Source organism: Pundamilia nyererei, unplaced genomic scaffold (genome assembly GCF_000239375.1).
Source record: "Pundamilia nyererei isolate P.nyererei 1_Seehausen unplaced genomic scaffold, PunNye1.0 scaffold00082, whole genome shotgun sequence".
Lineage (NCBI taxonomy): Eukaryota > Metazoa > Chordata > Actinopteri > Cichliformes > Cichlidae > Pundamilia > Pundamilia nyererei.
The window spans coordinates 1,181,330-1,199,072 of NW_005187483.1; the positions used below are offsets into that span (position 1 = coordinate 1,181,330).

At 39.3% G+C, this 17,743-nt stretch overlaps 1 protein-coding gene across 1 annotated transcript in view; it reads right to left on the minus strand.

Annotated features, from left to right (window-relative positions):
* Positions 1 to 11,686: 11,686 nt before the first annotated feature.
* psat1 (phosphoserine aminotransferase 1) overlaps positions 11,687 to 17,743 on the minus strand; it is a 7,032-nt gene continuing 975 nt past the window's right edge. The window contains exons 2-9 of the mRNA XM_005738150.1: positions 16,920 to 16,980; positions 16,513 to 16,582; positions 15,826 to 16,031; positions 14,121 to 14,293; positions 13,690 to 13,859; positions 13,457 to 13,585; positions 12,547 to 12,684; positions 11,687 to 12,129 (exon numbers count right to left, since the gene is read on the minus strand). Coding sequence (XP_005738207.1) covers positions 12,027 to 12,129; positions 12,547 to 12,684; positions 13,457 to 13,585; positions 13,690 to 13,859; positions 14,121 to 14,293; positions 15,826 to 16,031; positions 16,513 to 16,582; positions 16,920 to 16,980 — 1,050 coding nt within the window. The 3' untranslated portion in view covers positions 11,687 to 12,026. The remainder of the gene's footprint in view (positions 12,130 to 12,546; positions 12,685 to 13,456; positions 13,586 to 13,689; positions 13,860 to 14,120; positions 14,294 to 15,825; positions 16,032 to 16,512; positions 16,583 to 16,919; positions 16,981 to 17,743) is intronic.

Here is a 17,743-nt window from a genome sequence, read left to right on the forward strand (position 1 = left end):
AGGAACCTTCAGGAGCTTAAGACCAGTTTTAGTTGCCCAACTTCTGATCCTGAAAGAGGAGTTCACAAACAAAGATTTTGTGCATTATAGTTAGATATTTTAATATAATGGGTTTTCTGTGTTAGCACTGTGTTTTATTAGGTGGGATTGCAGTTTATTCTGTTTATATTGCTAATGGTGTTTGTCGATGCCAATTTCCTTGAGAACAGAATTAAATAAGTAGGACTGCAGTGTGGTACATAATATTGCACATATAACTGAGATTTATTTGTGTTCATTTTTTTATTGTTGATGAAACACACATCAAGAGACAACACTACTACTGTTTGGAAGTATTACGGTTACATCGAGTGCAGAGTTTAAAACGAAGTTCACTGATGACGAAACCACCTGGTGCCGTAGGGTGATCACATTATCTGACCACAACTTTAGTGACAGCCAAGTACACATCACTTAAGTTGATTTATTACAGGTGATATTTAGATGGAATTTCATTTTGAGGAAAAGGACATGGGGAGCCAAATCTAGCAAATATTGCAGGTGATGAATGATAATGTGCTTGCACATAATGGTACAGGCCACAGTTCAGGTCATTTGCACCTAAATGTTTTTCCTCAGCACTTTATAGTTAAAGTTGAAATTGACAATACTACCCTCGGAGACCAGTGCCTGCTCAGTGTCAGTAAAACATAGAACCAATGCACCTTCGTTAGACTGCCGTATGGTCTTCAGTTCATGTGTTGTCACCAGTAATAATAATAATCATGTAAATATGAAGATTAGGTTAATTTTCAGAATACATACCACACTATATGTGTTGAACAGACTAATAGTTTATCATGTTGATGATTAATTTGAGTATCCATTCTTTTACTCTACACCGTGGTTGCACAGATTACCCACAGCAGTCATGATTATACACAGAAATAGTGCTCACAGAGCTTTGTGCACCTTGTCCAATCCACTCCTCATGGCAAAAAAAGGCCTCATTAACTCTTCTGTCTTTGCTGACATTCTGTTATCACACACTGACAGGCACACACAGACAAACACATGCATTAAATATTCACTAAACTGTTTATATTGGCAGAGACGCAGCCGGGGACACACAGTATACACACACAGGTACACACGAACACAGATCCCCAGGCAGCAATTAGTCGTGCCCAATAAGAGTTCCCTCCCTCATCTCACTCAGCTGTAGGTGCAAATTAAATTTGTCTTAATGCACTGTCACTGGTCTTTCATCATACGAGAACATGTCAGGGTCACACGGAGACAAAGATAGGTGCTTTCATTTACACTCACAGGCACAGTTACAGATTGTTTTTTCCTGCTGTAAGCTGTAGAATCGAGGAAAATAGCTCCAGAATTTTGATCGGTTACACATACCCCCCAAAACTGTATTCAGTTAGCCAGCTTGGAGCTTTTTTTTGCAGCAGTGGTAGCACATTAAGCCTTTAAAGTTAATCCACACAATTATTTGAAGTGCACCAGTGTTTGCTGATAGCTTTAAAAATCCCAGACTGTAAAAAATTTGTGTCATAGTCTCTGAACCAATTATGGGCACTACATGTCTGGATAGAGTCGTATCTATTGCTAGCATAACTGTATACTAACACGTTGCCCGTGTAAATGTCCTTTCCTTTAGATGAATGCTAAAGAAAACCTATTCTCTGTCCTAAACACAATATTTTCTGGAAAGAGTGGAAAACTGACAGGAAGAGGTCAGGCAAATCTAAAGCCACAAGAGAAAGGAGGTTTCAGTCAGCAAGTTGGATGATGTGTAGCTTACAGGGCAACAGATTCAAGCACAGTTTAACACTGGGTGAAATAAGCAAGTATCAAGTATTTCGAATTTGTAGAGAAGGCTTCAAATAGCTGGTTTTACAGGTCAAGTGGGTGTAAGAAACCTAATGCTAAAATAGCAAAATATGAAAAACAGACTAACCTGTGCCATAAAGTACTGCCAGCTCCTTTCCTATCATGAATGGAAACCAGCAGAATAGAGGAGCTGAGAAACAAACCACTGACTTGCCTTTTAGCAGACAACCAGCTCAAAGTCCTAAGTCACAGCCGACACGATCAGCCCCATTTTCCAGCAAAACCTGCTTACAGGACCTTTCATGCTTCACTGGTTCTCATTGGCCAGACTCAACAAGGGAACAAGCTTTCAAGCCATGAGACGTGTGGAATAATGAAAAGTGTCCATTGGAGTGGATGTTTGAAGACACATTTGTGGCAAACAAAACATCTGAAAACGTGACACCAGGCCAGAGCAGAGACGTATTCTGCAGAAAATTGCTGTAGAATACCTAGACTGCTGGTAACACAGATAAACACAGCTAGCGAAACTTGGAAACATCCAATGCAAACTTGAAATAGAGAATACTCACCTTCAAAGTAAGCTATGTGCCTCACCACTGCAACTAACATGCTTTAAAAAGGGCTAAATGTATGCGTTTTCAGTTTGCATTGCACTTTTCACAGTTTCACTAGTGCTTGCCAAGCGTTTGCAGACAAGTGTTTTTCACTTGGAACTCATCCACTGTATCAAATGGTAACTATTTAATTAGGATGACATTTTAGCAAAAAGGTTAAAGTCACAGGAAACTAAATCTTATTAGAGCATCAGGTGCTAGTGAGGCCAAAAAAACTCCTCTGAAGACACGAGATGTAACACTGAGGACTCTTTCACTAAAGAGTCTTCAGTGTCTGGGAACCGCCAGACACTGAAGTTAATGTTTGCTTTCTGCAGATAAATGCGGTAAGATCACAGATGGACATGAGGGCGTAGTCAGAGCCAGACTTCCAGAGAGGAAGTCTCTTTCAAGCTTCTTTACATTTTAAATTTGTGTATTTTTTTTGTTTTGTTTTGGGGTTTTTATTTAACCTTTATTAGATGGTCACAAAGCAACTGTACAGATAAACTTAAAATTAAAGTCTAGCTTAAAAATGGGTATAGTCTGACCTATTGAGTATTGGAGAAAGTGGACCAGTGGGCCCATTCTTTTAATTTGTAATGTATTTGTAATTCACCATATGAGCTACCTTTACATATTTTATAATGACACAATATGTTCAGGGGTTTGGTTTTCATTGGTCTCTATTTGCACAATGTTATCACTTTGAGTTAACTTATGGTTAAAGAATTTATGGAAACCCGATTACCTTAGGTGTGCAGTCAAAGGGCAAGAGGTGAGGTACAGCTTGGACAGATCACCATCTATCCTCAAACAGCTATTTGTTCATGTAAACTGGTTTTTGTTTTTTCAGCAGAAAGGTTTGGATTACAGTAAAGGAATAGGAAAAATGTATTAATTTAGAATAATCAGAATTTAATACATTCATAACCTGATTTCATGCATTACTATAACTTAATTTATCACAGTAATGTGGCTTCCACATATAGCGAGTGACTCAGCACAAGCCAAATGTGCATTGAGGCCATGCCATGATTTTGAATGAGTTAAGCACTTGCACCTAGATGGTTCAGATTGGATGAATGGCAAAATGACAATGTAACACTCAAATGAATGGCACTCTGCTGGTAATGAATGACAAGGCTAATTGCAGGAACGGCTTGTTGCTCTTTGGTTTAGATAAATACTCCGACAAGTGAAGTGCTTTAATTATCCCCAGTGTGTTTGTGCCTGAGCGCCGTCGCCACTGCTTCACTGGAGATGCCTGCCGAATGAGACAAGCTAATTAAGAGTGATTTCCCCGCTCCCCACTCATTAATAACACAACAGCAATTAAGAGGAGCTAGCGGAACATGGCGCATTTGGTGCTAACAAGATTAGCCTTGTGGAGCAATGAGTTTACGAGGGAGACAGACATACACACACACATACACAGGCAAAGAAAACGAACGCTGGGAAGGAGATTCAGCTGAGACAGAAATATATTAGATGGTGTTGGAGGGAAGAAGAGATGGTGTGGATATGAGGATCTGAAAAGAAAGTGAAGAGAAATAAGACTACGATTAGGCAAGAGTAGGAAGGCAGAGACATGAAAAACAACAAAGGATTCTAAATAAAGAATGGACTAAAAGAAAAAGAAACTAAATGGACTGAAGACACAATAGTTAAAGAGAAAGAAAGGGAGGTAGAGGTTCTATGATGATCACTCAAGATGAGAGACATGAGATGTTGAGGTGGGCCTTCATTTTAACGGCAGCTACCTGAAGCGTTTCATGACAGCATGTTGCGTGGTTCCGGCAATATCGCTAAATCCATTTACAGAAAAACGTATAAACATTCATCAAAGTGTTTAAAATCATATTTGTGTAGTTCCTGGTACAGTTGGTGTCTCCAAGACCTCGTTTTGTTAAAGTAACAGACACACAAATTCACAAGCTGAAAATAATAACAGCCACGCTGTCACAGCTGGTAAAAATGGTGTCCTTCAGTTTCAAGTTGTTTTTTTTCTTTTTTAGTTTCCTTCATTTTCCTTTTCATTACCAGCGTGGCCTTTAAATTAACTGTTGCATAAAGGACATTCAGCTTTATGGGCTCACTAAATAATAACAGGCAGGGAAGAGACGTGCAGTTCTGGTCATGTTTAATTATCAGGCATGGTTGAGGCTGTAAGAGCAAGCTTATAGAAGTAATAAATAAATACAAGATGTAAAAAAAAAGTCGTCCTGCATGTATTCATCAGACAGCTTTTTTTATAGGTAAAACAATTGGCAAATGGAACTCAATCTGCCAGTGAGTCACATGGATGTTGTTATACAGTAGAATGACAGGCTTCAAGGGATTTCTTTACTACAAAAGTACAAAGGTTCATGGTCTAAAGCCTTGATTTTTCTGCTGTTCTGCTCCAAATAAACAGATCTGACCAACCAGACCACTGCACTTGGTAACCATTACCCTGTGGCTTAAAACGCACACAAATACTGATTTATAAAAATATTAAAATAGTACTATTTTACCTCAGACAAATAGCTACACATCTGCTGTCTGCTCACAAAAACGATTTCTCACCTCCTTGGATGTCGTCCCAACTCTGCCAACAAGAGTTCAAAATGTCGCATTGACATCCTGAAGTATGTATGAACGCATCCTTAATATAGCTTCAACTTCTGGACCAAACATCAGGACCAGCTCATTACCCCCCTAATCGTTTCTGTCTTTGAGGTTTGGATTGTTGTGTTTTGTAGGTTAAATTCTGAATTCCTGTGGGGTTTCTCAGAAATAAAGTTAAACCTGGTTGGGCATTATTTGCCTTAGCTGGCTGAACAAAACCTAAACGCCAGTCAAAGATAATCACAACAGTGTTTATTAGCTCTCTCCATTTAGGCGGACTTATCACTTCAGGCTGTGTGCAGTCTAACATAAAAATGGGTCATATGATTGCTAGCAGTGCAGGAATCATACCATAAAAAAGTGTAATTACTGCAATTAGCACAAGGAATGCTGGTACTTGGTGTCTAAAAGCTGTTTTAAAGAGTAGCCTGAAATCATTTAAACCAGGCTATGTTGGCTAAGTTTTAAGCCAAAAAATTCTAGCTCTGCTGCCTGTATCACCACCAGTCCCGTTACATTTCCAGTAGGCTAGATGCGGTGTACAGCGCACCTACCAGAATGGTGTCCTCATAACCACCCAAAATGTGCAGTTCAAAATGCTACCATGCAGCCAGTAGGTGGAGGATCGCTATCAACAATCGTGCTAGCAAGTTAACTAGCTAACTAGCTAAAAATGTAAACACGTGTGCAAGGCCTAGAAGTTCTTGAGACATTTCATCCAAAAACAAAAGGGATAATGGGAGTCATTCTAAAGCTGTAAGTACAATAGTTTATGTTGTCGTAGTTCATTAAGCCACACATTGCTATACCTTTAAAGTAACTGAAATTAAAAGAGAAAATACTATTTCCTCCTGCTAATTTATTTAGTTTGTACAGGTTTGAGGTCCAGGTTTGTTGTGCAGCATTAAAATAAATTTGAAATGAAAATCCTTTCTTTCTGTGGCATCTGAGTGGTGGCAGATGTCCCATTATCATCAAAAACCTTTGCCCAATTCAACATTACAGCTGCTTTCTGAATGTTGGTCTCAAACTCTGAACTTTATCATTAAAACACAAGCGTGTTTTGTGTTGTTATCAACCTTGCAGGAGCAATTTTGCACAAACTCCTTCATTTTAAATATGCAGACAATTGTCTTTCCTGTGAATTGCACTGGTGTACGTGAGAATCGGAAAGGAAACAAGAAAACAGTATGGCCAGTGTTTGAAATATTTCATTTAACCTTTATATATCAGTGTTGTTTCTTGAACTTATCACCCTGCCAAAAAAACAACAACAACAAATAATCAAAAGCATAAATACATACATAAAATCTCTATTCTGTTCTCTTCCAGCTATCAGCTACCTGAGCAGACTTTTTCTTCTGTGTGCAGTGTTGTGGCAACATAAATTCTGGGGAGAAACACAATCTTTAAAATTGTACTAAAGGTTCTGCACTGCACACTGAGCAGATCCAAGGAAAAGGAATAAACTTCAAGTATACATTCGAAATTCAGCGATGTTCCTCTTAAGGCAGGCAGCATATACAGTATCTATAGAAAACAGATTCTGAGTGTGTATGTGTGGGTCTGACTGTATAAAGAATGTCAGTCACAGTAACTTTTCATGCTAGAAGCATGGAGCTCTTGACATGAGACTCAATCAGCAGCACTAAAGCCTGCCTCTGCCTCCTCTGCTGCTACCACCCTACTTTTGTGTCGACTAATCTGCACTGTAGGATGTAGAAGAGCCATTTGATATTGTCTTCCCTGGTGTTTTTCATTATCACCGTCTTACTGCAGCCTGCCGGCGGCATTACCTCGACATTAGTGGGCTTGACAGGACGAGAATCACCACACAATCCTGTCACAACCTCCCATCTCTGCTATAACCCTACTGGCATTTCAAAGCCCCTCTACCTCTTCTTATCTCTCACTTGCTTTTTTCAGCTTTCAGGTGGATCTGCAGCAGGGTCATGGACAATATTTTTAGGAAAATTACTGAGAGGTTTGGTATTTTGTCAGAATCTTTGTGGCATCTTGGCAGAAGGCAGAGTATAAAGAACTGTCACCTGATAAAGACAAAAGAGCAGAATCTTCACTGGAAAGACAATATTGTATAATGCTATGTTCTAGCTCAAACATCTCTTTTCAGATATAGTTTTACAGAGATATAGAAATGAGCTTAATTTAGCAATATGTAATACATTCTGGTTTTCGAAAAGTATGACTGAAGTAGTATTATAGTAGTAGTAGTATATATTTATGTATTCCTGTGGAAAGAAAATCAAATTAATATAGCTCATTTTAAACACTCTACACTTGCAATCCTAGAGTCCTACACAGAATATGTTGTATGGCTCAGCTTTTTAAACTAGTGATCCTGAGCTGAGATAGATAGATAGCATCAGTTTTCAGACAACTGGGGATACACTCACTGGCAACTTTATTAGGCTACATCCATATAACTGCTCGTTAATGCCTAATTTGCCAGTAATTTGACAGCAACTCAGTGCACTTAGCTGAATAAACATAGTAATATTGGCCTGCTAAAGTTCAAGGCCTTTATCAGAATTTGGCATAAAGGTGATTTACATTATATTACTTAAAGCTGTCCAGACACTTTTTTTCCAAATTCCTTAGACTACGATGACCTGGATGACTGAAAGCCTTCACAGACATAAATTATATTACATTATACTGATTGTTGTTTGTGTCAGGTGGGCTGGTCTAAATATTTCAGAAGCTGCTGATCTACTGGAATTTTCCCAAACAACCATATATAGGATTTACAGAGTGGTCTGAAAAAGACAAAATATCCCATGAACCGAGATGTCCTGATGATGTCAGAGGTCAGAGGAAAATGACTACACTGCTTCGAGCTTTTAGGAGGGCAACAGTAACTCTCATTGCAATCAAAGTATACAGAAGTGTAATAGCACAACATGTCAAACTTGTAAGTAGTTGGTCTACAAGCAGAAGACCACACAAGGTGCAGTTTCTGTCAGCTAAGAAAATGAGCCTATGTGAATTCCGACTGAGGCAACTGGGAAAACTCTGATACTAAAAATATCTCAACTTTTATTGTATCACTCTGACAGAACAGTAAAAAAATTGGCATAAACAACATGGAAGCATGGATCCATCCTGCTTTGCATCAATATATAACGCACCATGTCGCAAAGCTCATAAAGATCATCTCAAACTGGTTTCTTCAAGATGACACTCAGTAGTCAAATGAGGACTGTTTCCTGCACCTTGTTGAATCTAAAAAATTACCTTAGTTCAGAAGGCCAAAGGGTGTCTGGATGGGTACCTAAAAACCTGTCCTGTGAGTGTATGTCCATCACTGACTGTGTTTTCAGGGGATTTCAAGAGGAAATCCTTCTCATCCCTTTTTGAATTTACATCTCGGGATTTGTTTCATTTTTTTCCCCTAAAGCTTTAGTCCCAAGTGCTTTGCAAGGTTTAAAGGTCTCTTGGATTTGCAATAAGAGACCTGTTCAGTTTTTCATTTCGGAAACATAACTCATGTTGTAGACACACAAATACAGAAAGGAAATGTCTCTCACTGATCCCTTTGCATTATTTACACTATCTTTCTATTTTTTGTTTTCTCTCTTACCTTGCTTGTCTCAGTCTTTTACACTTTGTCGTCATTTCTTTCCAGCCTTTTGTGTTTGTCTGCCCTGCCTGCATTAGTTTCCCCCCGTGTTGAGTCAATTAGTTTTCTGCATTGCCTATTTATAGCCCTGCCCTTCTCATCATAGTGTGTATGCTTACCCATGTTCTTTACCAGTGTTCTTCCTTGTGCTTGTTCTTATTTTTGTGTTTTCTTGAACTTTTTTCACCTCCACTAAATCAGCTTTACGTTAAAGCTCGCGTTTGTTTTTGCAGTGTGGCCTCCTGTGTCCTGCATTCTGTGCTCATTTTTTCTTAATATAGCATAAACTTGATATACAGGCAGCTATGTGATAGCTTGCCATCAAAATTACTACATATCTTGATGTTTCATTCAAATGTGTGCCTCTAAGTTTCCTTTTACAGCCATTACCTAAGTAAAATAGAAATATAATCACACAATAAATATGCTGAAAACAAAAGTAGCCTAATTAAACACTAATCCTCATCCACCAAGTGTCAGAGCTTAGATGGCCTCTGCAATTAGCAAAAGTCAATTGATCTCTAGAGAAAAACCAGGATGATACCTGTAGCTAATGACATCATTACTGTGATGTTCAAAGCAAAAATTGAAAATAATTGTAAATTATAAAAAAGCTGAAAGACTTACGTCGTCTTAAGCTGCAGGTGGAAATGTAAAGAATGATTTAAGGCAGTTTCCTATTATACTGACAGGACTGACTTAAAGCAATACCTCACTCAGGTAGATCATTTTTACCTCTCAGCACACAAACCTTAGCAGCAGGTCCAACATCTCCCACCCCGGAGAGCCACAGTCAACAGCAGCATTCAGACTTTCTCCCCTGCTTTTGGTATTGATATTTGCTAACAGCCAAAATTACTTTTTGGAAAGAATCACCTGGGATGTTATATAAAATAATAACTCCTGGATCAACTTTGCCTTGTGTTTCATTACATTTCAAAATGAAAGTAAGAAAATGGCAAGTTGATTTTTTTTTCAGTGGTCACCAGGTGGACTCTGAAACACAGCTTCAGCTCTTGCACTTCATCCTCCATAGCTTTCAGATACGGTTCTGTGCAAAGGTTCTAGGCACTAAAACTAAAGTAAGGATGTTTTTTTTAAAAAATGATGTTATAAAAATATTTTTTTTTTGGTTTTTGAAATTGACTCTGCATTAAAAATACAAATAAGAAATAGATTTAGACTTAAGAAAAAATGATTGTTTGTTCTTAAAAAAATTTGCAAGGTGCAGTATATATATAAAATACATAAAATATCTAAATGATCTTAATTTTACAAAAAGGAGTTTGCAGTATTGTGCACATCATAAGCAGGCTGTCTTTTGAAGTACAAAGATAAGAGTACATTATGTAATAAACGTAACTTAGAATAAAAGGAGAGAGAGTTATACGACCTCCTGGAATATGAATTATCTTATGCATCTTACAGCAATAACTGTAAACTGTGATACACGTTTATTGTGTCTAATACTGATGTACTTTTTCTTCAGGAAGCCCGGAGAACTTATTACTTTTTTTTATCCTGTCTTCCTTCTCTCTCCCCAACCGGTCGTAGCAGATGGCCCCGCCCCTCCCTGAGCCTGGTTCTGCCGGAGGTTTCTTCCTGTTAAAAGGGAGTTTTTCCTTCCCACTGTCGCCACAGTGCTTGCTCATAGGGGGTCATATGATTGTTGGGTTTTTCTCTGTATGTATTATTGTAGGGTGCACCTTACAATATAAAACATCTTGAGGCGACAGTTGTTGTGATTGAATTACTTTCAGGGTTCCAAGCACTATGAAGTAGAGATGTATGCTTTCTTTCTTCAGCTAAGAATGCCTCACCTGTGATGCTCAGTTGACCCTATGAGAGTAAGCAACACCATGAACATGCATTTATGTATGCATGTGTTTGTGTCTAGACAGGAGAACAAGACTATAATCCAAATTCTTTTTCTGAGGAGATTACTTGTTTCAGTTGTCTCTATTCTTTTGTGCCACAATATCATACTAACACTATAATTTTTGTTGTGTAATATGCCAATCTTGGCTGTGTGATTACAAGATAACATATCACTAAAGACTAATAATTAAATGGGATGGGCAAAGCTTGAAAGACTCCATTCAATCATGCCTGGGTTATGCAAAATAAGTTTCTTGATGAACACTTCCACCTAGAGGATAATTGGTGCTAAAACATCTAGTTTTATTTTGTTGACGCTTATAGGGAGCAGTACACATGGGTGAGAGAACATATTAAGGAAAAAACACAGTTATTTCAAAATCTCTTCTTCCTTCCTATTTGAGATTTTTCTTCTTTTTTTTTTTTAGTGTTATAGAGTTTGATGGCTACGATATCCTAAGGATACATTATACAATCTATTGCTGTAATATAATTCTCATTTTCCCCATAGGTCAAAGGTCAGGGTGAAATGCACTGCAGTGCCGTCCCGATAGACGTTAGCAGGGCAAAGGCGGCAATGAACAGGCCTCTGGACACCCACATGGAGCACAGTCTCTCTGATGCTGACACAGTCCTTATACAGACCTGTTAACTCCTACATACACAGCTGCTCTGGCTTTCAGCAGCCAGTTAGTTAGTAGTACGTGACCGTTTAACCTCACAGGCAAAAGAGTAACTCTGCTAATGGCTGCACTGCACATTGTTACTTAAGAGTAAATTGTTGCAAGGTTAAACTTCTACTGCACTGTTTGACTAAAAATGTTAAGTCTGTTGCACCAGAGCACACCTCATTTCACTGCAGGGGTGATTCACAGCTGATTCTTTCCTGGCTAATATAGCTTATGTGTGTTTATGATATCATTTTTTGTCCTTAATCTCTCACTGATGAAGTGTAAAAAGATATAGGCTGCCCCTGGTTAAAACTTTTTAGATATGCAAAAGGTTAATTTGCTTTATGTACCCAAATTTTCTGTTTCTGCCTTCTCCCCTGAACATTCATCAAACAGAAAAAACATCAGCAATGCAAAGCAGTTTAAAAAAAAAGTAGCTTAAAAAAACAACAACTGCAAAATGAAAGTAGTGTCAAGTTCATTTTTACTGGAATGTAAGTACAGTTTTTACAAATAACAAGATTCACCTAGAACATTTACACATATAAGTCCTGTTAGAATTACTATTTTTAATTCGTTTACTGGCTATGTTACCTACATATATAACTAGCAAAGGCAGTAGCTTATTAGGAACAATGCCAGGTTGTTATAAAAGGCATGTAAAAAGGTGCAACTTTCAAATCCAACGTGGATCTCAACGAGATTAAAAGAAGAGTTACAAGTTGTTGTTTTTTTCCTCTTTGAAAAACTGTATTAACATAATGAAACTGGCCCTCCGGGATCAGGCAGCTTTCAGTAGGAGAGGCTTCATTGGTGATCTTTGAGGAACTCCTTCATGTAGTCAGCGAGTGCTTTAGTGTCCTCCAGTGTTACAGCGTTGTAAAGTGATGCGCGAATTCCTCCAACTGACCTGCAGGGTGAGAAAAAAAAAAAAAAAGTGTGTTTCGTACTCTGCCTTCTCTGTCTTTACAAAATTACAAAGCAAATCCAACATCTGTGCTCCTGGCTAAAGTTATTGTTTCCACTTCCATCCATGGGGTCTGCTTGATCCATCCTAGTAGTTATGAGGTAAGAGTCAGGCTTTACCGTGGACAGATCACCAGTCTATTACAGGGCCAATACAGAGAACCATTCAAATCATATTCACACCAACCACCAATTTTGAATTGTCAGTTAGTCCAGGTCCCAAGCACCAACACTAACCAATGTGCCACCCTGTTTCTATAACCTTAAAAGGGAAATTTATTCTACTAGGTTGCAAAATCGACATCTAAAAATCAGATTTAATTGAGCAACACTATACACACAAAATGTTTGTCAAACGAACCTGTGTCCTTTCAGTGAGATCATTCCACGTTTGGAAGCACCATCCAGAAACTCCTTTTCCAAGGCTTCATCTCCCTCTTTCCTCCCCACACGAAATGGTACATTCATCCGGCTCCGACAGGCTGTGTCTACAGGACACCTGAGCAGGTGGACACATGTTACAGCTCGTGGCCATAAGAAGTCTGTGTGAGCTGCTGTGTTTCTGTCTCTTTACTGTGTCTTAAGACTCTGCAGGTCCTTCCGCTAATGAAGAGTAGTGAGCTGCTGATTGGACCATGGAGCACGTGACTGCGTTCAAAAAGCCGCTCTGACAGCTGCCGGGAGAGAGAGAAGCGAGCGAGCAGTTTTTGACAAAGTAACCCAAAAAGTTGGAAATTTTTTGGGTTACTTTGTATCTGTGTAAGCATGCTTGTGGGTAAACTCAGTGCTTATGCGTGCATAGGCTGAAGCTGAAGGGGTGAGCCGCCTTTTCTTTTGAACAGTTTTCTCCTGTTTCTGGGCTAGGAAGCGAGGGATAGTATTGTCATTTGTTTGTTTTGTTTCGTTCTTAGGGTTTAGTTAGTTTCCTCTGGCAGGACTTAGTTGGTTTTGTTTATTATTTTGGCCTGGGTTGACCCTGGAGCTATGCTTCCTGACATTAAAGAAAATCACCTTTTTTTTACTCATAGCCGGTTTCGGATGTTTGGTTTGGGACCCAGGGTGGGTACTTGCTTCTCTCTCCTCAAATCTTATGTGCGTCTCTACATGCCTAGACTCGGGGCGTAACAACACAGCACACAGCTCTGGGTTGAACTCCTTATTGCACTCCTAATATGTAGGTTTGGTAGAGTTTTACTTCCTGACCCATTTGTTCATTATCATTTTGCTTTTTCCTCTGAATTCTTGTATTTAAATGCCGATGTGATACTTACACATAGAAACCATTAGAAGCATTGATGATGTCATAAATCATGGAGGACTTCTGCTTGTTGAGCATCTCCATGGCAGCACTGCCGCCATTGTTCTTTATCCACTCCAGAACCAGGCTCATGATGTAGATGCTGAACCCAGTGATGAAAAAGATTAAAGATTGTGACAAATTGACATATTGATCATCTTCAGTCTGGAGGATAAAGATTAACTTCTTACACTGGTGAGTTTTTACCTGAAACATGGGGGTGTGTTGTACAGGGAGTTCATCTCAGCCTGGACCTTGTAGTCCAGGACAATGGGACACTCTTTCAGAGCGTGACCTAACAAGTCCTCCCGCACAATGACCACGGTTACACCGGCACAGCCCACATTCTTCTGAGCCCCAGCGAAAATGAGCCCAAACTGCAGATTGCAGGAGAGCACAATAAATACAGCCTTGCCTACAACTACGGGTCTACTTTGAGACAAAAAAAATGCCTTTGAGTTGGCGAGAGGGAACTTATAAGTTCAAAAAGAAGCTAAGAACTTTTGGACATGTTCCCCACTCAAAATTCCCCTTTAGCCAATATGGCAATACAGAACTTAAATACATATTTAAGAACAGGGTCCCAGAGGCACAAGAGTTAAATATATACATTTTTCAGTCGCATTTTTCCAGCTCACCTTAGAGACGTCCACAGGTCGGGACAGGAAGTTGGAGGACATGTCGCTCACCAAGACCACCCCATTTGTTTCTGGGGTAAAGTTATATTCAACACCATGGACGGTCTCATTGGAGCAGTAGTACACGTAGGAGGCTGAGGGGTTCAGGGTCCAGCTGCTGGGGTCAGGGATTTCTACACACACAAAACCCAGCATAATAAAATCAAAACAAGACTTAACAAAGCATCTATAGCCATGCTAGCAGCACAGTGAGAGCAATCAAAAACTTTATGGCGATAGCATAATGTGAAGAAAGTCGTATCAGGTAAGAAGGCTATTAGGCAAGCTTTCTTGTAATTTTTTCAAGTAGTCTTCAGGAATAGTTCTCCAGGTTTCCTGAAGGACATCCAAAACTCTTTTTTAGATGTTGGCTGCCTTTTATTTTGCTCACTTTCAGGGTGATCCCACACTGCTTCAATAATGTGTGTTTCGGAATACTGCCATGCTGAAAAATGAAAACTACCCATCCACTGTATCCATTTCTGATGATGCTTTGGTGAACAGTGATCAGCTGAAGGGCCAGATGTATCTCTTGAACCTCGTTTCAGGTTTTTGTTGGATTTTCTGCCATTTATTGAGGTCATGACTTTCAGATACTATTTTGCTGCTGTAGATAATTTTTAGGCCTCTTACTTCTTTTCCTAGATTTTTCCAGTTTCCTCAAATTTTTTAAAGGACACACTGCACACCATACCGAGATATGCCAATATCTATATTGGTAGCGAGACATAACAATATAATAGCACTTTGGGAATCAGCTTACTGGTGCAAAAATACAATTTTACATCTGTCAAACAGTGTTATCTTTGTCTGTGAAGATTCTCACTCATCCAGGTCATCGTAGTCTAAGGAGTTCGGAAAGAAAAGCTTCTGGACTTATTTAAGTTTCCTTGAAGATGTTTCACCTCTCATCGGAGAAGCTTCTTCAGCTCTGACAGCAATTGGTGGAGAGTCCCAGATTTTAAGCCATATGGGAGTGTCCCCAAGAAGGTCATGTTATCTTTGTTTTTTCCCCATAGATTCAATTAAAGAAACGGGAGAAAATGTATGTTTGCAATATGCAGATAGAGTCTAAATATAATTCAATTAAAATTGTTCTTTGTCAGCTTTTACTACTTTGTGTAGACGCAACACTGGTTAATCCCTGGAGTTACATGGCTTTTTTAAGGTTTGAATGATTAACGCCTCTAAAAATGGTCAGGTGGAGTAACTGAATTGAAAATAAGTGAAAAAGTCGCCAATTTAAAAAAAAAAAAACCTTTGAAAGACCTTCAGAAAGCCTGAAAAACTACTTCTCAAAACCGCTGCAAAAAATTGGAAGAAAGTCTGTTTTCCTGGCACAAAATATAAAGAAATGAAGGGTGGCTTAAGACTTTTGCACAGTACTGTAATTCAAAGCACCGTAGCGTTGATTCTAAATATTACGCCCAACCATGTGGAAATGACCACTTGCATACCAGAGTCTTTCACTGGTGCTTGGCTCTATTGTTTATTATGCAACCGCCCGGGTACACAGCCAGATTTTGTAGACTCACTGTCCTGATGCAGTCAGAATAACAATTACTGACTATTTCAGCTTATACTAGTTTTTCCTTTTTTTTCCATTTTAATGTCATGGCAGGAAAAAATAAATAAAAGAAAAAAACTTGCCAGTCTGCACACTTACTCGTGTAACTATCCAGTTTTGGGTGAACAACATTCACTTTGCCATATTTTTCCGCTTCCTTTGCTGCTTTGGCCGACCACGTGCCCGTCACCAGGTAATCGGCACACCTATCCTCCTTAAGACCAATCAGGTTGAGAGGAACACTGCTGAACTGTCCAGACCCACCACCCTGCAGGAACAGCACCTTGTAGTTGTCTGGAATATTTCTGAGAAAATAAAAACAAACCAGTGTGTGTTAAAGGCAATCCAGACATAATCACGTGCAGATGTAAACTTACAGGAAGTCTGATTCTTAAACCAAGCAAAGGTACAGTTTGAAAGCAAAAAGCATCTCTTTACTCAGCTGAGACACTAGTGTGGTTTAAATGTGATAGGTAAAATATGCAGCTATCTCTTGTACATCTCTGCCTCCATCGGATTGACAGCAATGTGACTGTCTAAGAATAACTTCGAAGAAAAGGTGCACAACCATCTCGTTTGACCGGTTTGCCTGTCATTAGCGCTGTTGTACAAAAGAGGAAAAAAGGGTACGAGTGTTTATGCATTAAAAGAAGTCTGACTATGATTACAACACGTTATGTACTGTCAGCTGAAACTACAAGAAAAAAAATGAACACCTTTGTTAGGAGACGTGATTATAGTGCAGCATATCTGAAGAAACACAACAGAGCAACAAAAGTTACTTACAACAGCTCTCGCAGGAGGCTCTCTGTTTTGTTGATAATTTTATTGAAGTCTGATGATCGGTGACTCATCTCTAGTACAAAAAGAACATTTTGGGGGATTTTATTTCACTGTATATGACGTACACACACCTTTGATGAAAATGTGATATTTGTGATGTTTAATATTTCACAGATTCCAGAGACTGAGGAAGCAGTGATCAGCTATGAAATATCTGGACGTATGGAAATCTCTCAAGGTTTATTAATCTGGACACAGTACAGTAAACACACACTCTGTATGAAATGTCAGCTACAGGCCACAATTAACAAGAGGTCACAAAGGATCCATCTCAACAGAGTCATCCTTTACTGAAAAATCTAGAGACAACACATTAACATGTTTGTGTACTGATCTGTTTTTCTACTCACCGAGGACACTGATGCCAGTGCCGCTGTAGTTTAGGAGCTCATTCTGAGCTTGAAGCAGCACCTGCAACACATCGTGTAAGTATCTCTTCAAAACGTCTTGATGCATTCTCAATCATCCAGGAAAGTAGATCTCCAAAAGTTGATACTGTTCATCTGGACGTAGCGTTGTGTGGGAGAAACGTTTCGTCACTCATCCAAGTGACTTCTTCAGTCTCAGCTGACTGCAGGTTTCCCCAAACATTACATTTGCATAATGACTGAAACCAGCCCAGAGGAACAATGGGCTGGGAGGTCAGTTCCTTAATCTTAGTTATGCAAATTCTCATGACCATTGATCAACAACCACTGACCAAAACCCACTGATCAAAGACCACTGATCAATGACCACTGATCAATGACCATGAGTACCATTCACAGAGAGTTGGGGAATGGCTGCAATCACAGCATTGTAAGATGGCGAAAGATGTACCCTTAGGCCCCCTCCTTGATTCAGAGATGGTCTTTCACCTTTCACGCAAATGGCCTCCCTGACTCCGCACTCAATGGTCAATGGTCCATTGAGCAGTCAATGGTCATCAGAATTTGCATAACTAAGATTAAGGAACTGACCTCCCAGCCCATAGTTCCTCAGTGGGCTGGTTTCAGTCATTATGCAAATGTACTGTTTATAAGATTTGGGGAAACCTGCAGTCAGCTGAGACTGAAGAAGTCACTTGGATGAGTGACGAAACGTTTCTCCCACAAAACGCTACGTCCAGATGAACAGAATCAACTTTTGGATATCTCTTCAAAAACTATGATGGTAGCTGGACACGTTTTTTTTT